At 44.5% G+C, this 25,201-nt stretch overlaps 4 protein-coding genes across 12 annotated transcripts; 3 read left to right on the top strand and 1 right to left on the bottom strand.

Annotated features, from left to right (window-relative positions):
* Nucleotides 1-251: 251 nt before the first annotated feature.
* Nucleotides 252-3,654, bottom strand: prss1 (serine protease 1). 3 transcript variants are annotated; one of them, XM_076970190.1, is made up of 5 exons: nucleotides 3,501-3,654; nucleotides 1,568-1,703; nucleotides 1,162-1,415; nucleotides 874-1,010; nucleotides 252-552 (listed from the first exon to the last, which is right to left on the bottom strand). In XM_076970190.1, exons 1-5 carry the CDS (start codon nucleotides 3,589-3,591, stop codon nucleotides 403-405), a joined length of 768 nt encoding a protein of 255 aa, XP_076826305.1. In that variant the 5' UTR covers nucleotides 3,592-3,654; the 3' UTR covers nucleotides 252-402. The 3 variants fall into 3 exon arrangements, with proteins under 3 accessions (XP_076826305.1, XP_076826304.1, XP_076826306.1); XM_076970189.1 differs by having other exon boundaries at nucleotides 1,568-1,727; XM_076970191.1 differs by lacking the exon at nucleotides 3,501-3,654 and adding an exon at nucleotides 2,975-3,079 and having other exon boundaries at nucleotides 1,568-1,727.
* Nucleotides 3,098-9,975, top strand: LOC143473278 (uncharacterized). Of its 6 annotated transcripts, none has more exons than XM_076970175.1 (5): nucleotides 3,098-3,256; nucleotides 3,618-3,797; nucleotides 3,870-4,302; nucleotides 6,508-6,930; nucleotides 8,231-9,975. In XM_076970175.1, exons 3-5 carry the CDS (start codon nucleotides 4,047-4,049, stop codon nucleotides 8,974-8,976), a joined length of 1,425 nt encoding a protein of 474 aa, XP_076826290.1. In that variant the 5' UTR covers nucleotides 3,098-3,256; nucleotides 3,618-3,797; nucleotides 3,870-4,046; the 3' UTR covers nucleotides 8,977-9,975. The 6 variants fall into 6 exon arrangements, with proteins under 6 accessions (XP_076826290.1, XP_076826291.1, XP_076826293.1 ...); XM_076970176.1 differs by having other exon boundaries at nucleotides 3,874-4,302; XM_076970178.1 differs by having other exon boundaries at nucleotides 3,618-4,302; nucleotides 8,237-9,975.
* A 469-nt stretch (nucleotides 9,976-10,444) lies between these two features.
* Nucleotides 10,445-17,023, top strand: LOC143473273 (uncharacterized). The gene is made up of 2 exons (XM_076970169.1): nucleotides 10,445-10,872; nucleotides 12,430-17,023. The coding sequence occupies exons 1-2, from the start codon at nucleotides 10,476-10,478 to the stop codon at nucleotides 16,230-16,232; spliced, it is 4,200 nt and encodes a 1,399-aa protein (XP_076826284.1). The 5' UTR covers nucleotides 10,445-10,475; the 3' UTR covers nucleotides 16,233-17,023.
* Nucleotides 17,024-17,551: 528 nt separating this feature from the next.
* On the top strand, nucleotides 17,552-24,520 carry LOC143473271 (uncharacterized). Of its 2 annotated transcripts, none has more exons than XM_076970167.1 (2): nucleotides 17,552-17,977; nucleotides 18,923-24,520. In XM_076970167.1, the coding sequence occupies exons 1-2, from the start codon at nucleotides 17,626-17,628 to the stop codon at nucleotides 23,275-23,277; spliced, it is 4,707 nt and encodes a 1,568-aa protein (XP_076826282.1). In that variant the 5' UTR covers nucleotides 17,552-17,625; the 3' UTR covers nucleotides 23,278-24,520. The 2 variants fall into 2 exon arrangements, with proteins under 2 accessions (XP_076826282.1, XP_076826283.1); XM_076970168.1 differs by having other exon boundaries at nucleotides 17,553-17,977; nucleotides 18,962-24,520.
* Nucleotides 24,521-25,201: the final 681 nt, after the last annotated feature.

A 25,201-nucleotide genomic window follows, 5' to 3' on the forward strand; every position in this document is an offset into this window, starting at 1 on the left:
TTTCATCTTTTTTTGTTAAGTACATAACTCCACATGTGTTCATTCATAGTTTTGATGCCTTCAGTGAGAATCTACAAAGTAAATAGTCATGGAAATAAAGAAAGCACATTGAATGAGAAGGTGTGTCCAAACTTTTGTCCTGTACTGTACGCTCTCCAAAATGTCCAAATGCCCTGACTGGCCAGTGTCAATCATTTTTGTGAAGAGAAAGAGTACTTTCAAAGGGTGAAAGTTCACACGGACATCTTCTGTATTACGTTTCCAAGTCTTCAATGATCTATTGCCCAAGTACCTTGCTCCCCCAAAGACAACACATTCACAAGCTAAGATAAAATGTTAATTTATTCTGATATTTTGGTTGTTACTATTATAAGTGCCACAAACTTAAACAGTCGAAATGCCTCAATTTTTGCTCATGGTGTCTCTGATCCAGGTAGTGTATTGACAAACTTTGACATAGACACCAGGCTTATTTTTCAGAGCACAGCCGTGACCCCAGGACACGACACCCTGTAGCTGGCTGTTGCACACAAGAGGGCCACCGGAATCTCCCTGTGGTGGGTGGGGTTTAGGGGGGTGGAGAAGACATTCATAGATTAGCCAGAGCACAAAGGCAACAGCACAAAACTGATACTCTGATTAATGTTTTTTTTTTTCTTTCTTGCTGTGAATTTGATCAATTTATTAGTATTACTTCTATGTAATGACATATTCTATGTATGACATATTGTATCATTGATATATGATATACAGTATAATTATTTCAGATGTCTTAAACAATCTTATACTGAAATTCAACAGTTATATCACACCACCAGAATGACCAGTAAACTGAAACAAAGAAAGATAATTGAGCTCTGATGCTTTCATTACCTGGCAAGAGTCTTTACTGCCCTCTATGAAGCCAGCACAGAACATGTTGGAGGTTATTCTACCAGGGTAGGCACTTTTGCAAACATCGTCACTCAGGATAGGAGCATCCAGACACATCAGACAGTCAGGAAGGTTTGCTTAAGAGAAACATTGCAGCCAAGAACAGTGAGACAGATAGTCAGAGACACATGGTGTGCTCATAACAAATAATAAGCTATTGTAAATGCAAAATCTACCTATTCTTCACAAACAAGTAGTACTAGCCAAAGACACAAAAACAGCACTTACTGCCAGTGTTGATGACATTTCCCCATCCAGAGATCAGGCACATGGTTCCAGCCGGAGCACAGCTGCTGGGTAAGGGTACAGTCTGAACATTGGCGTTCAGCGTGGCAGCCTGGCTAAGCTTTATCAGCATGATGTCATTGTCGGGGGCACCGCTGGTGTAACTGGGGTGCTTAATGACCTTGGCAGAGCTGATGACCTGCTCTGTGCTCTCATTCACAGAGATGTTGTGCTCACCCAGACGCACCTGCATGTGGCTGTTTACAAGACAGAGGAGTCAGTAAGCCTGTTTGGTCCTGTAAATACAGGACAAAAACACCAGAGCTTCCATTACATTTCTGAAGCAGGAATTAATGGAAGTGGAATTAATGACACTTTAAGGGAAAATATGTAATCAAATTTGACTTACGATGAGTAGCAGTGAGCAGCAGAAAGGACCCATGTGTTGCTGATCAAAGAGCCTCCACAAACGTGATGTCCAGTGTTCAGAGATGCCTGGTAGGGCACGGCATTCTTTTCACACTCATAACCTCCAACAATCTTATCTTCACCAGAGACAGGAAAAACGACTTGGTAGTGGAGAAAAAATATACAGAGAATAAGTCTGCCACGAAAAAGAAACATTTCCTAATCTTGAAGAGCGTTCAAAGAAAGCTGTTCTTAAAACGTAGAACTGTTTTTTCTGTCAAACTTCAGACTTCAACTGTCCAGTTCCACAGAACCCTCCACCCACATACCTCCCCCCAACACGTGTTCATCAACCTTGTGGGTCTGAATCAGATCAGACAGATGCTCATAACTATTCCCATTAGTTATAAAGCTCATATCTTATCAAGCCAATTTGTCCGGGTAAAACGCTGCTATTTGGGACGAGGATTTCAGACTCCTGTCCAATTCCATCAGATTTTACTTTGGCCCGCCTATTTTACTAAATTGTTTTTTAAAAAATACGATTTATGGATAGGTCTAATTAAGAAGGTCCAGATGGGCTATGAGATATGTATGTTTATATTTGTACTGTTATCTCATAATTAGATTATGACAACTTTTTTCTCGTGATCTCAAGATATCAATTGTTTTCCGAGAACGACGCTTATTTTCCTGATGGTGTCGAAATGCATAATTAGGCATATATGCTGTCTACATCATAGATGAGCGCATCGGGTTTTACTTGAACCACGGACTGACACCAGTGGAGGACAGTCACTTAAACACTTACGGTCATGGCCACACACACACACACACACACACACACACACACACACACACACACACACACACACACACACACACACACACACACACACACACACACACACACACACACACACCGTGAACGAGACGTTTCTTTTTCTCGATTTACATACAAGCATTACTGAGACTTTCTATTATACGTTAGAGAGGGGTTTCAGATAGCTTGTATTAATCCAGTACACCTTACATTTATGTATTTATTTTTACAAATACATTGTTGAAAGCGCTACAAAAGCACACACAAGCTCTCAAGAAAAAAAACTTATTTCGAAGAAATCACGTTTATGTTGAGATCACAAGAAGAATACGGGATATTAGGATAATGGCACATAAAAATAAAAAACTCATGGCCTCGCTGGACATCCTTAGCCTAACGCCACTGCTTCAAATTTTCACATTTCAAATAATTTCAAAATGAATTAAACTAAATATCAAATCGCCTATATTAATCGAAGTTGCCTCTCATGGACTGTTGTAGGCTAGGTCTATGAGAAACGTCTATCAACTAAAAACGGTTAATATGTGGCTACACAAATAAGCTTCTTCTTTCAAAAAGACTCACTTCACTACAAACGATCCTAAATTAAAATCTTTGCCAAGTGTAATTCTCGGCGCGTTTCGCTGCACTGCAGCGTCCACGCGTGCGCCTGTAGGTCGCGAGCTCTCCAGAAACACAACGGCCTGACGGGTCCGCGCGCACTCGCGCTCGCGGGGGCCGACGTGACGTCACATTCCGGCGACCGCTCCGTCTTGTGTACATGTACCCAAGATTTTGAAACATAGCTTCTGGCGTTTCAAAGGTGGATTTTAATCTCTTTTATGAGTTATGAGGCGCCGTCACAAGGTCAGTAAAGATACGATGTGCATCCAAACCACGTTCTTTCTAACCGCGAGTGTGAATACGGTGTGACTTTTAGGCGGTCGGCTGTGTTTGGTTGCGAATGGCTAGCAATGGACACCGTAGCTAGCGATGTTGCTAAGACAGCTAACGTTAATTTATGCCGGATGCCCATCCATTGCGGATGTGGTGCAGAATAAATGCGCATCGACGCGACAGATTAATGTAGACCACGGTATAGTTGACTTACTGTCTATTATTGTAAGTGTGGTAGTACTATTGTCGTAGTATTGCAATTTTTTTGTTTTGGTTTTGTTTGTTATGCTTTCGGCTAGAGCCATTGAGATTGCCCCCTTGTCGTTTTCAGATCAGACTGCCATGAAATGTGCTGGCGGACTCCTCAGTGTTGGCAACGCCTCCTTCTGTGTGACAGACCTTATTCTACACATTACTCCTATATGCTTCTCACGCCTCTTCTAAGTCTGGACGTGTTTTTCAGAACATATGTATCACTCATGTGTGGTCAAAAGCTACAGATTATTTAATGGTGATTGATTTTACTCTCGATTTGGCCTAATTGTAATGACTTTTAAGTTAGTAGACTCGTTTTCCGTTTAAGGCAGGTGGCTGTTTGGAGGTGGTGTATGACGGAGACCGTGATCAAGGCAAGCCTCGACAGGCTGCACGTCGACGCACTGAACACATAGCGATGGCTCTGTGATGGCACGTCAGGCAGTTTGTGAATGGCACCGTGTCCGCTGGTCCGTTCCGTGTGGTTGCAAACTCGGCCTGATCCATGACTGAATATTATGAGGAGGGAGGGTTGCTGTATGAGCACTCCCCCCCCATGCACATTAAAGTGGAGTCCCCGGAGGGTCCCTTTGGAGGGGGGGTCTCAGAGGACGGCTTTCCCAGGGAAGACGACGACTCGGAAGGTAGCTGTGATCACAGCAGTGGGCTGGCTGGTAGCCTCCCTTTCAACGTCGTGGTAGTACATCCCAACATTGTTGCTCCTGGAGTGTCCTCTGATGATCTAATCCCCACTGAACAAAGTAAGCTGCTCCTGTTGGTTGTCTTTAAATGTTTTACATTGCTTAAAGCTGCGCAGTAAGGATCTGTCCAGAAGGCAAATGGCCAGCTGTAACTAAATGTAAAGTGCATGAATCTCGCCCATTTTTCCAAACGTTGTGAGCATTTCAGGGTCATCCCATGTCAAATGTCTGAGCCTTGTGTGAAATCACATGGCACGGCCAGTCAGCCAGTTCAGAGTTTTGTTTGAGCCCCAATAATATTACATGTATTGATTGGTCTGTTATGGTGTTAAAATGACAGCAGACTCCCAAAACAAGAAGAACAATGTCATAATAAAGTATGGCAGTGTTCACATCTAAACAACATATGGCGTTATTTCAAATTATTATGGAGTATGTTAGTCCTATGAATAAAAACATGTAATTCTCACTTGCCTTGAGGTAGATTGTCAAAGTACAACATTTTGACAAGACCACATGTACCACAATTATTGCATTATTTATTTATTGTTGTCACTTGGTTGTCAAATCAAATTAGATACTTAGGACTAAAGCAATAGATTAATCTTTTTTCCAGATTAAAATAATTCCCATACTGCTTTTTAACAGTTATGTAATTTTGCCACAATTTTATGTATTTGCTTGAAAATATGTTTGTTTTCAAATAATAATATTAATACTGGAGAGATTGGATTAGTGTGAGGTGTAGTTTTCTGTTGGTTCTCATCATCTCTGCACTCGGTGGTTTCAGTGACCTGCTGTACTCTGTGGCTTCACACTGAGCAGGAGATTTGCTCATCTTGCCCCATTTCAGCAACACTGTTGGTCCTGAGCAGCATGACTTTTAATTCCCATGCAAGGCTACATGGATTCAGTGCTGCTGCTTGTTGCTTTTATTGTGGTGTGCAAAGTTCCCCTGAGTTAACATATCTCAGCACGGAATGGATGTGTAAAAAAGTTTCAAAAGTGACAAAACAAAGAAGGCCATATTGAAATATTGAAGTGCAGTGTAATTGGACATGCACATTATAAGTGCGGGGCGGGGCGGGGCGGGGGGTGTTGACAGAAGATTGCCACATCATTCCATTATATTTTCATGCATGGGCTTTTACATTTTCACCTGATTTTCCGTTGTGTCTTTCACAAAACTCTTTCAGCTATTTTGAATGATGTCAAACAGCACAAAATCCTTTATAAGCACCTCTGGACTTAGAACATCTTCAGCCTCATTTCCAGTGCTGGTGGGTCCTCAACACTGCAGAGCGTAGTAGTGCTTTGGTTAGAGCAGGATACCCACTAAACCCTGCAGTGCTGTCGCCCTCCGGGATCTTTATCTGATAAACCTGGATTACGGTAACTGGACCTAACAGATAACCCTGATCATTTCCACCCTGCCATATTAATTGGGAGAGGAGATGCTTTAGGCTTGTGGTGTGCTCAAAAGCTTTTGAAATCCTCCACGTTTTGGGAGAGCTGTTCAAATCTGCCCCGTTCATGCCATTTGACATGGTATGACCAACCAGCTAATGTGCAAGTGTTTGTGATCTGATTCGTTACTAGACTCTTTGGTCTGTGAGTGCTGATGGCGTAGCTAGATAGAGTGGCCTGTTAGCCTTGTTAGCCTTCACACCCCAAATCCTACGGGCAGCTCTGCAGTTGGAGATGATGTAAAGCCGACACATGGTCTGGTCCTGAATGCAAACCACCTTTATTGCATTGGTATTTTGAATGAATTCAGTCCTTTACCCATCATGGATTTATGAAGCCATCTCTACAAATATGAAATCAGTGGTTCATACTGTTTTTCAACACGCATTATTCCTCATGGAGATTCTTTCATTACACTGCTAAAATGATGTTATGTTATGTGTTGGTTTGCATTCAGTACTTACCATATACATTCAAAGAGGAATAAATGTCCTACTACATCATTCTTACCTTCATGATTGTGACTTTAAGGGAGCTATAGTACAAGTAATGTGTTTGTATTATTGTATTATTATTAAAGATTTACCATCATACCAAAGCTTATCTGGATATATATTTTAATCTGCTTTTAAAAAGTCTATTATGTCCAGCTCTTGTGCCATGTTGGAAAATGAGCTGACATTTTGCCACATAGAGGTGGTCATCGAGCGTGTGGCATAGAGTCTTTGCTGACTTCTTTCTAGAACTTTCCACATTGTAGGTTAATGTTGCATGTACTGCTTTGCCTTTTGCCATTAGGCAGAGGGGTTTCAGCGTTGGCCTCGGGGGGGGCAGGCAAACGGAAGAGTCGCTTTAGTGGCGCCGAGCTGGAGGTGCTGGTGTCGGAAGTGACCCGATGCGAGGGGGAGCTGTTCGGCCCGGCCGGCCGGCTGCGGCGGCGGGAGAGGGAGCGCATCTGGGCCGGCATCCTGGAGCGCGTGAACGCCGTGTCCCGTGTCCCGCGCACCCTGCGGGAGGTGAAGAAGCGCTGGGACGACCTGAAGAGGCGCAACGGCGGGAGGCTGGCGGACGCCCGGCACCGCACGTGCTACCTGCCGTCCAGCCGAGGGATGGCGGGCCTGGGCGGGCCGCCTCAGGTGAGCCCCAGGTTTCACCAGGCCCGCCAAAAGCTGAGTGCACGAGGGAAGGCCAGTTTCACCTGCCTCTCCGACACGGATCCAGGTGAGGGGGTAGGAGGGGCTTATTATATGCATTTTATTATATGTAAACTTCTGAACAATTTTGTCACATATTGTAAAATCACAAAAGTTTATATTTGCAAGTGATCAGTCAAAACCTGGAGTGTAGACTCCAGACTCCTGCATGGCACAACGCTAGGCTGGATTAGACCACAATTGAACTGGACCGATTCTGGAGCAAATGGAAGAGTCAGTTTAGTGGTGCCCTGACTTCGTCAGTCAATACAACTAATCTAAAATGAAGAAAATCCCAAACCAGTAGAAATCTACATATAGCAGATAACCCTGTGTAAGCCATGTTCACGCCAGATGGTCCAATGACCTCATGTTCACATTAAAGGGTCTACAAACATCTACTGTTATCAGGGTCAAGCTGCAGCAGTCATATATCATAAGGAGAATCATAACTCGCACTGGAATTACAGTAGAAAGAATTAAGTGGAATTTGTAAAGGCGGTAAGTCCAGCCGACATGCAGAGTGTGACAGTCCATTCCAGCCAATGAGACACGTGGCTCTATGTGATGTAATTAGTTACATGAAGGTATTTTAGCCCCATGGACCAGTGCCAGTGTTAATGAAGTCAGAGTGCACATATATTTGCATTTCAGAGCTGTTTGTTTGTTTTTTCAGTCTTATCTCTCTCTGTCTGTCTCTCTCTCCCTCTTTCACACACACACACACACACACACACACACATATTGCGTGTGTGGGATATTAAAAGTCTCCATAGAAACAGGACATTTGGACACAGGTGCTTGAAACATCTATGCATCAATGTTATAAATTTTTCATACTTAGGAGCATTACCAAATGGAGCACCCTCACATGGGGTTCAAAACTCATTTAAAGATAGCTGATCTCATGGACCTATATCTGATATATGAAATAGCGAAGACTATGGGAATACAAATCTAACAAAATATTAATATTGAGATTAGAATGAGATTTAGTTTACTAATTTTGACAAACTGAGCATGTAAAATCATTTATATTGGTATGACAATTATCTTACATACCATGCTGTATGTTTATATGTATACATCTCACTACATATTTTTATTTCATAGTGTAGTTATGATTATTCAATCATTCAGTCTCACTGAATTCTGAAGGAATTCTGTTAGGTGATCTCTCTAAATACACAAAAGAAATGCTAGCTGTTTTAACATTTTGATATATCAATATGCTAACAATAGAATATTTAGTATAATAAATGTAATTCTATGGAGAATGTATAAACCCTGCAATGTGAGCACAGTTAGATTTTCCTCCTGTCAATCAGTTACAGGAGGAGACGGTTCTGAGAGAGATGGCTTTGAAAAGGAGGAAGACTCCGGGGAGCAAGAAGGCGAGGAGGTGAACAAAGATGGTGAGGGTGTAGATAACAGCATGGAGGACAAACTGGGCTTGGCCCTAGGGCTCGGGATAGTGCCGCCCCCGACATCGGAGCGCTGGCTGCCTCCTTCGCCCCTCTACAGCGCTCCCTTCCTGAACGGGAGTCCCCAGGCCAGCCCGGAACCGTCGCTCGGAGCTCACCAGGGCCCCCTGGAGCCCCCTCCGTCACGCACCTCCTGGCTGGAGGACGAACTCCGGGGGCTGGGGGAGGCGGCCGTGCAGCTGGGCGACCGCCTGGAGCAGAACCTGCGGGAGTTCGGCGAAGGGTTCCGGCGCGACATGCGGACCCTGGTGGCCTCGCAGGAGGCGCTCACAATCAGCCTGCAGCAGAACAACGTCCTGCTGCAGCGGCTCCTGGGCCTCCTGGAGATGCAGCAGCAGCACACGCAGCCTCCACAGCACCCGATCGGACAGCAGCCGCGACAGGAATCCCCTCCCCCGCCCTTACCCCAGCAGCTCGGGCAGCTCGTCCCTCAAAACGCAAGCGAGCAAATATTAGTGCCCGTCGCCTCCGTACACCCACGCCCAGATATTCTAGATGGCACTTCAAAGCCTGAGTCATCGGCTGAGATTAATACGCAACGGCCTCGTCGAGGTAGAACAGTAGAACACAGACGAAGGCGTAAACACTAGATATGTGAGTCGTGTTCAACTACAATAGCTATTTATTTCAAACTATCGTTTTATATACTGATGTACCACTGACTAACCGCAGTATGTGCCATGTCTTAAAAGCTAAATTTTATTGTTATGACTGTTGCAAAAATTATAGGCTGTATGTAAATTTGCAAGTGTTCTATTTAAAGGGTTATTCTATGTCAGGTTGCTATGGAACTGAGTTAGGAAATATGTGAACTCGGCAGACAAATTTGCACCACTGGTTATATGATGTTACAGTCTGAAAATCAAAATCTCTTTTCCAAGTTCTCTACAAACATGATACATGGTTCCTCTACAGCCTAGAATTATCAGAATATGTATAAGGCACGTATAGAAGGAATCCTGTGTGCATAGATTTATAGTATTCCTTCCATCCAAGTAACATTTTAACTAAAAAAGATTCAAAATTATAACTTTGACATCACTTTTGTATCCCTTCATACAGTGTTTACCAGATATATATTGGCTGTCGAGACCTCTTTTCTTTAGCTTGTTTGACATGGAATAACCCTAATGCCATTATATCTAAATTGACCTATGCATATTCTTACACAGTAATTTATTGACCATTTAAATTAACACTTAGTGTATTTTTGTTATTTATGCCTGTGTTTATTTAATAATAGCCAGAGTAAGATACCTTTTAATGGTCCTGTTGAGGTAAGTCAAATACAGAAAACAGCTTTTTGTTCAAAGGCAGCGATGGAATGCTTGATGCTGAAGGTGACCTTGTTTTTAATTCATCTGCAGCAAATGGTTTATAAGGAATTTGAATTCCCAGGTTAAAGGGAGACGTTTTTAACTGAACAATCACTTAATGCTGATAATCTGTTCTCTGCATGCAGCACAAGGTAGCTTCTATAGATCGGTGCATACCTTTTGCAAAGTTTATATCATGTAATTATAGAAGGACCTTAACTGGTAAGTGTCTGGATAAGAACATGTATTAATAAACAGGATCTGTGAATTTAACATGTTTCTTGTTGATTGTGTTTTAGCTGGAGACTTGATTAAGAAGAACATTAGATGAGTTACTCTGACATATAATAAATACATATTGATTCCTTTGATGTGAAAGTAATCATTCTATTTACAAATGTGTTGAACTCCAACTGTGAAATGCTTAATTGCATTATTACAAAATATATCTATGAGAATTGTATTTTCCAGTGATGAAACTATAAAATTGAATTTATTTTAGATGCAGAAATAGTGAGAAAAGGCTTCTAGTTTGACTATGGTTTTTCAGCTGTTATGGTTTTTATCCCTATCTGCATTAAAGATTTAATGTTTCAGTTAATTTTCCAAAAAGGACGAAACGTAATTTTAAGACTTAAAACACGACTAGTGGTGGCTGAACAATGCGCCCTCCGGCACAGTAGATGGCAGTACTCACCGTGAAGTGGGGTTGGAACATCCATAATATTTCTAAGGAAGGAGCTCCATCGGATAGAGGAATAATTAAGGTAAATATGGCCGCTTTACGGCCTGAACTCGAAAACGTACTGGATAACCAGGTCAAAAACGGCGATTTCTCAGGGGTTAGACATACAGAACGCGAACTTGCATTTTCTTTTAACGAAGTCGCTGACTCTGCCTTGTGTGGAGAAAGCGGCGAGGTCAATGAAACGAAGCAGTCTTGTGCCCCATCTGCACACTTGGTGGGTAATTCAACTGTCCACGCCAGCCTGCTGCAGTCCGCGCTGCACAGTAAAATAAGACAAACCAGCTGCGATGGCACCATGTCGTCCAAGCACTGTGCCCAAAAGATAAGTGTTGTTTCCAAAGAAAAGAAATGTGAACTGGTTTGGTCGGAGACGGAAGAGGATTTGGACTTGTCGTGTAGCAAATCGTGCAAGGAAAATTCCAGTGAGTACAAAGGGTTTTCCAGAGCCTACATGATTTATGGTTTTTACTCTTCTATACAGAATTTCAGTGTTCTCCACAATTAAGTAGATGCAGAATTTGGACCACTGTGGAGCTCTAAACAGGATGATGCCATCAGTGTAATGAAACCGCCTGTTTGACATTCTGGGCCAACATGTATAGTAGTAACACACTGATGCAGAATCTCACCTGAGATCTTCCTCTATGGCTACTGTAACGTTAACTGTTAGAAATATTGTAGAAATACTGCAGAATCCACAGCTGTGCGCCAGAAGCGTATTTCTGAAGCAATAAGCAATCCTCGTCTAGACTGGCCAATTAAACGTTAGTTTTCCAACTTTCTAAACTGACTGGAATAGTGAACCAGGGTAAGTGAAACGAATTTTGTACAGTACAGCAAATATTACTTACAGTAATGACATCCCAACTCATAGAATATATATTTTACAGTGTAATTATGTGCTGTAAATGTAGTCTATCCATCTTGATCAAGGTGTGCGTTTTAATTGGACGAATGGAGAATAACGTTGTAATTAGCCAGTTTGTTTACCCAGTCAGAAATGAACATATTATGCACAGTGGCCACATTAAATAGCCCTGACCGGATAACAGTATTTCATTTATAGGTTCAGATTTTAAGACAAGAAAACATAGATTTGAATCATATCAATGTTTTGGTTTTATACAAGTGGAAGATATCTGATGTGTACTGCAACTATTGGGTTAGTTAAAAACGGTCACCTGTTTTAAACCGATGTTCTATCACATTCAAATATTGGTAAATGTTCTGTGCTTTTCTGTAAGCAACATGAATATAAAGATAAGTGCAGGACTGTTTCCAGTCAGTTTGTTAAAGGATAAACAAAGGATGAGAAGTGAAAGGCTGTATTTTACTTCAGATTCAGATTCAGAAAACTTTATTCATCCCCGGGGGGCAATTGAGGGGCACACAGAGCAGCAGTAACATAAGAAATAAATACAACAAAGGTCAATATGATAAATAATAAAGAAACAATGTCTATATATATGTAAAGTGACAGAGTTTCGAATATGTACAGGTATAAAGTGAGTGTTCTAGGTATTTACAATTTACAGTTTACAGTGAGGTAGCAGTGCAGTGTGTGTACATGTATGTATGTCTGTGTATGTAATGTCAGAATTGGTGTAAGTCTGCTATCAGTCGGTCTGATGGTGTGGGGAAGTTTTTGAATGGATGAGAGTAAAATAATAATAATAATTTAACACATACCTTTAAATTAAATGTTATATATTGTTAGACAATTTCTTAAATAATCCAAAATATTTAAAATATGTTGCTAATTTTTTATACATTTAAATTACATTTTAGGCATGTGTTCTGTAGTGAAATGCATAATTGTCCCAACCACACAACTTGTGTGTTAGATGCTGGGATGCTTTAGTGGTGGAATGCAAGGACAAAGACACTTAAGTATTCATGGAAAATGGGCAGAATTAATATCTTGCTAGGTTTTTTAAAGAAACAGAAAAACCCTGAATCTCTTTATTATTTTTGCCTAGAGCCTGAACTCCAAGTGCAAACAGAGGACCAAAATACAGAAGACGTATGCGTCGCTGTGGATACCGTGCATGAAAAATACCCACAGGCCCAAGATGGTGAGGACTTCACAGACACGACTGTGGAAATGGAGTGTAATGGTGAATCTAAGAAAAATGAAGAGGAGAAAACGGAGGACACAGCGGGAGAAGATGCACGACCTGTAAAAGAAGGAGAGTTGAAGGAGAAGACTGAAGGTGGGGACAGAGGGGCCGTGCAGAAGGAGGAGGAAGAGGAGGAGGAGAAGAAGTGCCGCAAGCCAAATGCCCCAGTGAAACCGAGGAAGAGCCACCGGGAATGTCGTGAGTGCGGCAAGAAGTTCACGCGGAGGGAGACGTACAACCTGCATCGCCACGTTCACATGCACCAGGACGAGCAGGCGTCTCTCACCTGCGGAGAATGCGGCCTCACCTTCCAGCACCGAAGCAGCCTCATCAAGCACCGCGGCGAACACAAGTCGAACGACGTGCCGTCGACGGCGGCGCACAGAGGCTCCAAGCGGAGGGAGGAGGAGGAGAAGGGCCTGGAGTGCGAGCAGTGCGGCGAGCGCGTGTCGTCGCTGCTCAAGTTCACGCTGCACGCCTGTCAGCAGAACCCGGAGAAGCCGTACCGCTGCCCCCTGTGCCGCAGGGAGTTTCAGTACAGGGTGTCCATCAACGCCCACATGCAGAGCCACTCCTTGGAGAGCCCTTACCGCTGCCTGGAGTGCAACAAGGGCTTCCAGTGCGCCGTCAGCCTGCACGTGCACCAGCGCTCCCACGCCGCCCTCAAACCGTACGAGTGCCCCGACTGCGGCATGGTGTTCCGGCACCGCTCGGTCATGGAGGACCACCGGCGTAGGCACACCGTGGAAATGCCACACCAGTGCAGCGTCTGCGGGAAGAGCTTCAAGCACGGCAGCCTCCTGCAGCAGCACCAGTACCTACACACCGGGCAAAAGCCGTACCGCTGCGGCGAATGCGGCAAGAGGTTCGCGTTCGCGCAAAACATGCGCGCGCACTGTCGCCAGCATAAGAAAAACTCGGACGCCCCCAGGCCAGAGGAGCGCGGTGCGGGTTCCGACGCGCCTAACGGGACCGCTTTAGAGACGGCGGGGAAAGAGAACACGAACGTCGACCTCGCTCAGCAGCGCAACTGTCCGCTGTGTCCGCAGCTCTTTTACAAGGCGGCCGACCTCCGGGCGCACATGTTGATACACGAGGCCGAATACGAAAAACGGAGCAACGGCAAGAAGCCAGACGAGGTCTTCGCCTGTCCCTACTGTCCCCTTCAGTTTGTGGACAAATCCGCTTTACAGTCTCACGCTTTCACTCACGAGGTCACGCCGGCGCCGTTGAAGAGGGAGGTTCTCAGCGCGGCACGAGCGAGCAGTATTGATAACGTGTCGGGAGGAGGAGGAGGAGGAGAGTGGGCAGACCACGCGGAGAAGAAGGCACTGAAATGCAAAGAATGCGGGAAAAGCTTCCATTACCGTTCAGTTTTAGAGCTTCACATGCGCATACATAACAAGGGTTATCAGTGCCATATTTGTAAAAAGTCTTTCAGATTTAGCAGCTACTTGCAGCAGCACCTAATCATTCATTCTGGGAAGAAGCCGTACAAGTGCTCGGACTGCGGGAAGGACTTTGCTTTTCTCCAGAACATGAAGACGCACCAGAGGCTGCACCAGCAGAAACCTTTCCGCTGCTCGCAGTGCCGCAAGGGCTACAGCGACGAGGGCCAGCTGCAGCGTCACATGCTTTCGCACTCGGGCGACAAACCTCACAAGTGCCACCTCTGCGACAAGAGTTTCGGTTTGGCGTACCTGCTGCGTGACCACCTGAACACCCACACCGGGGAGAGGCCCCACCGCTGCCAAGAATGCCATAAGTCGTTTCCCTGGCTCAGCAGTCTGCTGGTCCACCAGAAGATCCACATGCGTAAGCGGCAAGTGCAGAGCCAGTCGCAGGCGCCGTCCATCCTCTCCCAGAGAGGGAGGTCGAGAGGCGCGGGAGGCAAGGGCAGGAGGAGCAGTAAGTGGATCTCGGGCTGGTCGGGGGCGGAGGGTGAAGTGGGGTGGCCCCTGCAGCAGGATACTTTTCCTGGTCAGGTTTTGCAGGGGCAGCCCCAGCCGACCCTCGCGGGGCAGCACTCGTCCGTCTACGATTCGGACACGCGAGAGCGAGCGCAGCCGAACTCCCAGCAGTCCATGCTGTCCTGGCCGGCAGAGACGCCATCGGGGACTCAACAGCAGCAGCAGTGGCAAGTACAAATGAAACCTCAGCTACAGCACCAACCGCAGCCCAGGTGGGTTTCTGAGGGACAGGTGAGGGACGATAAGCAGCCGTGGAAAGTGGCAGGAGGGCATCCTAAACCTATCCTGCCAAAACCGGAGGGCGTGCCAAGCCTCCTGCGTCAGCAGCAGAGCTCGGGCTGGGCTGACGACCTGTTGGAGGTTCAGCCCGGCCCGGCTGCCAAGCAGGTTCCGGAGAACTGCACAGCACAAAAGGCCTCCTCCGGCGTGGGTTTGACTTCCAGCCCGTCGATAGCGAGACACGAGCAGGGGCAAAAAACTCAACAGGCGGCGAGTTCGTCAGCACCGAAGTTGCCGTCAATTGCGAAAGTGGATTCACCGGAGTCGAAGCCGCAGATTTCCCCAGACCAGTTGCTGAACATTCAAGGCCAGTTATCACATTGGCCCGTTTTCTCTGACAGACCCCTAAACACTAAGACTGAACCTGCTAGTCCCACAGATAATTGTAACACTTTTGGTTTAAAAGTACCAGTTAGCACGCTGCAGGCTAAAAATGAATCTGACAAGCATATTAATGACAGAGATGATCCACCCCAAGGGCAGCAATCATCAATTCTAGCCAGCCAAATACCCATTTCAACACAAATGGGCAAAAAAAGTATCCCAAAGGAGTCCTACAGTGTTCCCCTTTTATCTGACGGTAAGCCTTGTAGTTTTAGAGCTGCTCAAGAAATCTGCAGGACCGTGAACGTGCAGGACAAACCTGTCAATGAAACGGGTATACAGCAGCCCCAGCTGCACATAATGCAACACCCATCACAGCAGCAGTCTCCAGTGCAGCTGATCCTGAATCCACAGCAGCAAATGCAGATGTTACAGCAACAGCAACTACAGGACCCACAATTACAGCAACAGCTAAAGCTCCTACAGCAACAACAGTTTCGCCCTCCGCAGTTACCACAGCAACAGCCAAATCAAATACCCCCGGCCTGGGTGAGAGTGCCTCAGGCTAACCAGATCAGACCAGTCAACGTTCAGTTTGGAGCTGCTGGTTTCATCCACGGGAACAGGGGGACCCTCTGGGGCTTCCAGAATGCGCCGGTGGTTTCCCAAGCTCTGTTAAATGGGCAGATACAGCGGGGGCCTGTGGTTGCTCAACAGCAAGTGCCTGTAGTTTCAGGTCCTCAGATTCTCCTAAATCAGACCTCCTCCTTCATGGCCCCCACACTCCCCCTGCCGGCAGCACTTGCTCTGCCGGGGCCCCTCCCCATTCATTCTGTCGCCGGGCAACTTTCAGGTTCAGCGCCTCAGAGCGTCTTTTTCACTCCGCAGGGCATCATGGGAGAGAGATCAGTATTGACACAGGCTCTGCCCTCGTCCCATTTAACACAACGGACTGAGCCGCTCAAACTCGGCAGTCAACTGCCGTTTGCCCCAGACCGTCGCTTTCAATGCATGATCTGTGGACGCTCGTTACCCGGAGAGTTAGAATTACAAATGCATTATGTCCAACATGCACAGGGAGAGATCTGACTTTTCCCCCCAAACTAAAAAAAACATGAGAAACTGACTTTATTTACATTACAGTGGCCCTCTACGCACTTAATATAAATGGCTATCGAGCTGCCATTCTGACAGCTGTCTTCTGTTATAGACAGAATGCTTGAGGAAGCAGTTCCTGAATTATTTAATCCTCAGCGCATTCTGACTGCTTGAGCTGTGGTATTCCTATTGAATGGATCCTCAGTAATTATTTCATGGTAAGATATCTGCTACATGAACACTTACTGGTTCAAGTACCCAACTGAGTTTATTTTGTCAACTGAATTGGAATGGAAATGTTTGTATGTTTTCTCCATGTTCATACGTTTCATTTCAAAACATTACTAAGGATTGTTTTGTTATTTTAATATTCAGAATTAAAATTTACAGTGTTTCCCTTCTGAATTAGGTTGAATGCTTATACAATACCCATAAAATGTTGCTATACTGTACGTACACATGATGGACTGTGTAAGCATTTTTGTCATCTAGTAAATGTTCTGCAAGTTTTTTTTTGTTTCTGTTCAGTTTTAATCAGATTTCCTTAGCATTTTGTGTCAAACCTCCGAAACTTGGAACTTTTACATAATTGTGTTCAGTGCTGCGTCCATTGTTTTAATGTTGTCCTGTGCTAATACCAAACATTTTACAGGACTAAATTTAGGCCATATCACTAGGTTCTTGAAATGTTAAAATCATTCAAATGCTTGATCATCTGTCTACCTCCATCTTATTGTTGTAGCTTTAGATTAAATAAAATTTGACAGACTTGTTTGATTGTTTTCAGTGTCAACGCTCTAAATTAAATGCCAGATCCTGGCAGACTGTAATAGTAATTATTTAAATAACAAAGTATTAATGATGTTTGTAATTAACGTTATTGCTGTAAGGCAACCTATTGCTATGTTATTGTATAAACTGGCTATGAACAATACTGTATAAACAATATTTTTTTGATGAACAGTAATTTACAAATAGTCTCAATAGATATACACAAATGTGTTTCAGTACTCAACTAGAGGTATGGCAAACATCTACGTTACAATATTATTGTAAAAAATATAAATAGTGAACGGTTCCCTGCACACCATCAAGCCAAATACAATTTCGTAGTGAGGTCAAATTATTTAAAAAGTAGTAGCATACATTCTGACAGATAAACTCACTTTACATACAAGAACGGGTCGTTCTGAAGACTTTTTAAGAAGCCACTTTAACAAATGTTCCCATAAAACCTTTATTTGTGATCCGAACTCTACCGGATGTCCGCCCCCGTTGTCAGGGTCGCGCGAGCCTCCCCAGCTCTGATATAATAGGTCCTTTGCCGCGAAATGTGGCACGCGCTTCCGCGAGGGAGAGGCCGCGCGAGCTGTGTGGGAGCAACATGGCTGCTGTTTACTCGCCACGGGACGACAGGCGGCAAGCGAACGCGAACAGCGCGCCGCCTGAAAACCAAAGCGATGTCGCCCGAGACTGCAACACGGGCTCGGTGAGCGGCGATAACGCCTCGATCGCGGACGCCACCGGCGTGGGGCAGCGTTTAAAACCCCGCGGCCGCGCGCTGGAGGCCCAGGAGCGCGGAGCGGTCGCGGCGACGGACGTCGCGGCTCCGCAGATCCGAGTGAAGGAGGAGCAGGACGAGGACGGCGAGTACGCGACCGCGCCGGCGGGCCACGGCCACGGACAACACGCCGCCGGAAAACCGGGTTCGTCTGACGGAGACGAGCGTACTGATGGTAAGTGGTTTAGCATTTTAGCTCCGACGTCCAACAAAGCGTCTGGCTGGCCGCGCTAGCGTTAGCCGCGTTAGCGCCAGTGCTGTCGGCCTCCGCTGTGTAAAATAGTCCCAGCCGTCCGTTACTAACGTACAGTCGATATGAGTGTAGTTACTACTAATACAGCCGATGTTCATTTTTTAATCATATACAGACGTGAGTGGTGAAGTTTAAATTCTGCTGAGTGTCTGTTATTAAAACCCGCTAGCTTAGCCACGCTGGTCGGGGTTTAGCTTGCTAGCTAACTATGGCAACAAGGGGCAACAGCGTGTGCTTCTCGCTTTAAAATCTATATTTGATTTCCGTGCCGTTAATGGGTTTACATTTTGAAACTATTGGCACCGTCATTCACACACAATTCTGAGACGCCGGTATGCATGTCCGATAAATTGAGACCTGCTACCTTGGCAAATGTCTGCCATTTTTACCGAGCGTAGTGGTCATGGGGGGGTTAGTGTCTGCTTTGTAGACCGCAGTGGTTTATGGGATGAGTAGTTTGTTTACCTCATGGTCCCTATGGGTTCCCTTGTCTCGTGTGTCTGTTTTCAATATGTCGCGCATCAGTAAATACATAATAATATAAGGAATTTAAAGTTGATGAAAAATGCAGGATTTATTTTTTTGTACCATAAAGGGGGGAAAGGGGGTTGGTGCAGAGTAATTGCAGCAGTTTTTAAAGCACTGGGCTATTTGTTACATTATTGTAATAATCTCACTTTGTCAATTTTGTTGTATTAAGTGCATTTGAATAAACAAGTTCTATCCATTGTATGCCTGTTTTTTTCTTTACTTCATATAAATATAAGTCTTTCTAATAGGTAACCATCCATAATAGACCACATACACAAATTAATTTTCATAATTTTTATTTGATTTTTTTTTTTCTCTTTTTTTTTCTGGCAACAGGAGTCTTCCTTACCTCCCATTTTGCCCTTTCTATTTTAGGGGATTGGCCATTTCGCTGTGAGGATTGCAGTGAGGCCTTTGTGAACAAGGATGAGTACCTGGAGCATCGTCGGGAGCACACCCACGATGGCCCCATAGTCTGCCTGGACACGGATTCACAGTGGGACGATCTGCTAGTGTCAACAGACGGAGGTCGACGAACATTGTGCTGTGCTTTGTGTGGCCGCAAATTTTCAAGCTCGAGGGGCTTTTTCACCCACCAAATGAAACACCGCAACCAAGTCATTAAAAAGGAATCGATGTCAGATACCGGTCAGAACATGGTGAGACAGAAAGTTTTTGAGTGCAGAGATTGTGGTAAGACGTTTGCTTCGATTGGCCAATGCCTTAACCATCAGCGTTCTCACAAGCAGGCCTCAAAGTCGGTTTTTCATCAGTTGGCTCATTTAAAGAAAAAGTCCTTTCAGTGCCCGACCTGCGGCCGTTCTTACTCTCGTGCCTCAGCGCTCGATGCACATCAGCGTTGCCACGAGGTAAAACTAGTTAAGTCACGGGGCTGTGAAACTGGAAAAACGTCTCCAGTTAAAATGGAAGAAGCCACTGACACAACCTCTCCACAATTAGATGGACCTCAGCAAAAGCGTTTTGAGTGTACCTGTGGCAAAGCATTTCGCACTCTGTGTGGGCTTGGGACACATCAAAGATTTTCTGCCAACTGTTCAAATGATAAAGTAAAGATGGCGGTTAAGCGTTCATTTGAATGCACAGAATGTGGAAAAACCTTTGTTAGCACAGTAGCTCTGTCATGTCATCAGCGTTGGCATAAAAGGCGCGCACAACTTCTATGCAGTGGACAAACATTTAAATGTAAGGAATGTGGCAGAGTGTTCACCTCACTGACTTTCTACAATAAACATCAAAGATTAGCCCACAGTAAAGAGTTGCCTGCAAAGTCTTTTCTTCACCAAGTGTTCCAGCTGCAGAAGAAGGCTTTTGAATGTCAGGATTGCGGCCGTCGTTTTTCTCGTGCCTCTGCACTACAGTCCCATCAGCTCTGTCATACTGATGTGTTTAGTGACATTATTGAGAGGTGCCCCAAGTCATCCCCTCTTGGTTCCTCACTGGGCTCAGACCAGAGTGATGAAGACGAGTCTGAAAACTTTGTTGCTGGTTCCGCAGTGTATTCACAAAGCACTTCCCAGATCAACAGTATGGAAAGAGAGGAAAGCTGTGATGTAGCAGATGGTGCAGAAGATGACGAGGTGGTAGATGATAGTTTAGAAGTCATCAGCGTAACAGCATCTGATAGTTGTAGTAGTGACGATGACTCCCTTCAGGATCAGAACCCTGATCTTGAGTTGCTGTGCGAGTCAGATCAAGAGGACAAAGAAGACTTTTGTCTTAACTTGAGCCAAGAAGGTGAACCAGTCTCTTCTGAGACAATTAATCCGGAAATGAATGTAAAGATTGTGCAGATAGACTATGAACATTTGAAGGAAGGATTAGAAAACCCAGAAATGGACAGAAGTCATCCTCAGGATGCCAAGGTGTTTGAATGCCCAGATTGTGATCGATCGTTTGCTAAGGCCATGGCTCTGCGCTGTCACATGTTATGGCACAGAGGAGGAATGGGGAAAAAGTCTCGTTTCCGGAAAAAAATTCGCAATATGGCCCCCATCAGGAAGGCTACAATAACGTGCGAGATTTGTGGGCATGAAAGTTTCACTAAGACTGCTCACTACTTTCATCTGGGAAAACACGAAGACAGGAAGCCGTACAAGTCCGTTATGTATCAGCTTGCTGATCTGCAGAAGAACAGCATTAAATGTGAAGAATGTGGAATGCAGTTCTCTCGCCTTTCTGCTCTCCACTCGCACCAGCAACACCACAACATTGCGAAGAAACCATATGCATGTTTGCGGTGTGACAAAAGCTATTCAAATCCCAGCGGCCTTTACAACCATCGCAAGGTTTGTGGCAGCAAAGATCCTGGTTCTCCAAATGAGACAGTCCAAAAGATGGAGCATTTTAATCCAACCAAGACACTTTTGGGCCCAAAAGTTCATCATTGTAAGAAATGTGGGAAAGGATTTTGGTCTTTGGGCGCATTCTTTCATCACAAACAGTACCAGCCACAGTGTGCAGATGCTAACATGAGAATCACAGCAGCCTCCAACGAGTCTGAAAACGGATGCGTGAGGCGTAAGAGACGAGGCCGTAAACGAGGAATGGTGTACAGCCGTCACTCTCGTAAGACAAGTGCGGGGACCGCTCACACGGAAACAAAAGAGGAGCATAAATGTGACGTTTGTGGTAAATCTTACCGCATGTTGGGGTGCTTTCTTAAACATCAGCTTGTCCATAACACTGATCAGACCCCGCCCCCTGTGAAGTCATTTGACCATCAGGTTGAACAGTTGAAGAAGAACTCGTACAGTTGTCCTGATTGTGGGAAGCTTTTCTCTCGTGCTATGGCCCTTCAGTTTCACATGAGAAGTCATGGCTATGAAACTGGCCTTCCAGGAAATTTACAATTGCCCCAATGTCGTACCTGCTTTGCTTTTTTCACTTGTGAGTCAGCATTACACCTGCACCAGAAAGAGTGCCTAGGACTAGAGAATCTCTCTGAGGGCCAGCTGACTGAGCACCAGAAAAAGGAATTAGAAAATCAGAGTGAGTCTCCAGAAAATAATGTACTAAATCAGACCACTCAATCTGTGAATGATCCAGAGACTACAAACCAACTCAAAACGCTTCCGTCTGTCGATGCTGGTTTGAAATACAAGTGTGACGTCTGTGACAGACGTTTTTCAGTTGTAGGTGCACTTAATTTTCATAAGAGGATTCACAGCACAGGCCATGTTTCCAGCAAATTAAAATCTGAATTTAGAAATCCACCCAAATCAACAGGCAAAGCAAGAGCTCATTCAGCCAGAGCTCCATTTAATTGTTCGGAGTGTGGAAGGAATTTTTCTACAAATTCAGCCCTTGGCACGCACAAACGATGGCATAACGACAAAAAAATAGCTAGACTTTTAAAAAATAATAAGATCTCAAAGAAAAGTATGGACAATGGACCTTTTTTATGCAGCTTGTGTGGCAAGGGGTTTTTCTACCTTTGTGTTCTCCGCCGGCACCAAAAATATCACCCACCAATAAAGGCTCAGTCTGGTCTACAACTTAAAGGAGAAACTGAACTCGGCACAACAGGTGAAGAGAGCAACATATCCTGCCCAGACTGTGACAAGTCTTTCTCCAGTGGATCTCTCTTTGCCTCCCACTTTGCCTGCAAACACACCAAACCCTCCGACACCGTTGAAGAGCCCAAGGAAATGGGGGCCAGTCCCCTCAATGTGCAGCCGTCTGGTCAACCGTTCAAAGCTACTTTAGATCCACCCAAAAACAACTTGACCAAAGCCAAAGGACAAAGGGTGAAGATGAAGTACCAATGTCCCCACTGCTATAGGAGCTTCATGAACGTACGAGGTCTTCGTGCACACAAATGGCAGAAACATAGACGGGCTAGGGGACGCCCAGCGGCAGGGTCGGACGGAGCAGACAAGCCCTTTCCTTGCACACAATGCGAGAAGCGATACAGTTCACAAGGAGCCCTCTATAACCATAAAAAGGTATGCAGTGGACACGATGTTGATCTGAAACGGTCACTAAGACCCGTTAAGGCACCAGTAGCCGAGGGGACATCATTACCGAATCGTCCATTAGAGACCACTACAAAATGCCTCTTCAAGTGCCAGAAATGCGGCAAAGCTTTTCCCAGTGAGGAACAATTGGGTGCTCATAAAGAGGCAGCGAGGACACGGCCGCACTGTTGCGCGCTCTGTTGCCGTGGCTACTGGACGGAGAGTCAGCTTCAGCAGCACCTAGCGTGGCACGATGAAGTGCGCAGGCGTCTCCCGACCGAACTCCGGTACCGCCTTAGCGCCTCCGTGGTGTCTGGGCCCCCGTCTAAACTCCAGACCCCCGCCCGCGAAGCAGGGGACGCCGTCTCACTTCTAAAGGAACCCGCGGCCGCTGCTGATGCACAGGCACCCAAGAACCATAAGTGTCCCCAGTGTGGCAAGACGTTCCTGTCCCCGCGAGCACTTGATCAGCACCAGGCCGTTCACAAAAGTGAGGAGCCCTATCGCTGCTCCCTTTGTCCACAGTCCTTTAGGGAGATCAGAGACCTCATCGATCACCACCAGGAATGTTTGGGTGATCGAGAGTTGAGGGACACGTGCCTGCCTGCTCCCACAGACACGGAGAGCTTCACCTGCATCGAGTGTGGGATCTCCTTCAGTCAGGAAACGGACTTGCATCAGCATTACATCGAGCATGCACGTGGAGTGTTCTGAGGGTTTCAGGTCCATTTACCTGTTGCAATTAAATTAGACATTCTGTGTAGTTTAGCACTCTGCTCAAGGGTGGTAATTTACTGCTAATTTTTCTCATGCTGTGTCCATTAAAGTCCACAGTGCAATTGTTATGCATACAGTTGCAGCATTAAAAGTAAGGGTGGTTTCCCTGTTGCGAATTTCTATAACTTCTCGTTTCTCAGAATTAAGAGTAAATGGAGAAAGTTTAGCATTAATTGTAATGGAATTGAGTGTCTTCTGGGTTTTTGACCATTTAAAGTTAAATGAAATAAACTAAAAAAAAAAAAGTAAATGTTTTAAAAATCCATTGTGTGAATGTTCAACAGCTATGAGTTGTTTTGGTAATTCAGTAGTATAAACTGATATTTTGTGATATTAAAGCATAGGTTTGCTTCTTTTCAATCCACACCTTATCACTGCATCATTTATAATCATGAATAATACAAAGTCATGGATAGCTGCTAAATATACGGCTCCTCACATTTTGTAACTGCATCTTTTCAGTAGCCTTAAGTCTGTTCCATTGGTGTTACCGAGTGCCTATATATAACATGCCACACTTTTGTTTTTGCTTTGCACCAACTTCCACCACACCTGAACTAGCCCGTGACGAACACCGGGGCAAATTTTATGGGTGCTGGGTTTGAGCATAAATGTGCACATACTGGAGGACCAAGCTGAAACTATTGTTCAAGCTTACAGGTACAGAGGCATCAGTGGGATTGTCACCATGTGTAACACTAAATGAGGAAATGTTTAATGGAACAATTGTAATGAGGTGTTAGGAAAATAACAAACCTATGAGGGCCAATAGAATGTTTATCCAGAATTATACCTCTCACATCTATCACAGTTCTGTATTTTTAACTGTTGCGCTACTATTTTAGTATTAAAGATAAACCTATCTGTAACTAAACCCTTTCTAGTTTTGTTTTTGTTTTTATTTTTGGTATTTTTTCAAGTGTCTTGTTTCGTAAAATGGCAGCAGCTGCTAAGTCCCTGTTTTTATGCTGACCTGTGAGCGCAGTAGCACGCAAGTGTGCATTCAGTCCATTCAGTTTTAATTATATACATGAATCCTAATGTCATCTTAATATACAGCAGGAATTAAGTCGCACCAAGATTTGTTAACCCTCCTCTAGTTTGCGTTAAAATGGTCAAACGTACGGATTTGTGGCTTGTTGCAAAAAAAAAAAAAAAGCCAAACTATTAAATAATTTATTTTGAATTATGGATCTATGTTTAAGAGCAAATGAATCCAGGTAATTTGCTGTAGCTTGCAAGTTTATATATCAGTACCTTTTTTTTTTTTTTTTTTTTTTTAAGTAGAGAATTTGCCCAGATTTGTGTTTAGATATCACGGTTTCTTGTTAATTTACAGTGTGGATTAGTAGTAATAGATGAGTGATCTTTAGCCGTTATCTCTCTCAACCTTTGCAGCCCATGGCTCATTTTGTTAAACAATGAATCATTATCATAGATGTTAATTTTGTATATCTGATTTGTCAGCATTTTATTCCCTTCTATTGATGGCCACTGTGACTGTAATAATTTAGGCCCAATCCTGATTTGACTGCTCATGTATCAGTTTATTTCTTAGTTGTTTTGGATAGTTGAACAGACATGTTTTTACAGAATATTTACCCCAGTTTTCATTCTGACATTACTCTAAATATTGAATAAACATTCCTGGCATCATGAATGACTAGCCAGTTTTCTGCATGTGGACTGGCTGGTATTATCCCAATATCTCTTCAATTTGCAACACGTTTAAGTCAAGAACTGCATAATTTGTGCTGTGCCAGCTGATGGTGATTGGATTTACTGAATATGCCTTAAGGTATAGACATGTTCACTTATTACAATGGGGTCTTTATGTTGTAAATATTTTCTTTCTTTTTAA

This window comes from Brachyhypopomus gauderio, chromosome 13, assembly GCF_052324685.1.
Source record: "Brachyhypopomus gauderio isolate BG-103 chromosome 13, BGAUD_0.2, whole genome shotgun sequence".
Taxonomy (NCBI): Eukaryota; Metazoa; Chordata; class Actinopteri; order Gymnotiformes; family Hypopomidae; genus Brachyhypopomus; species Brachyhypopomus gauderio.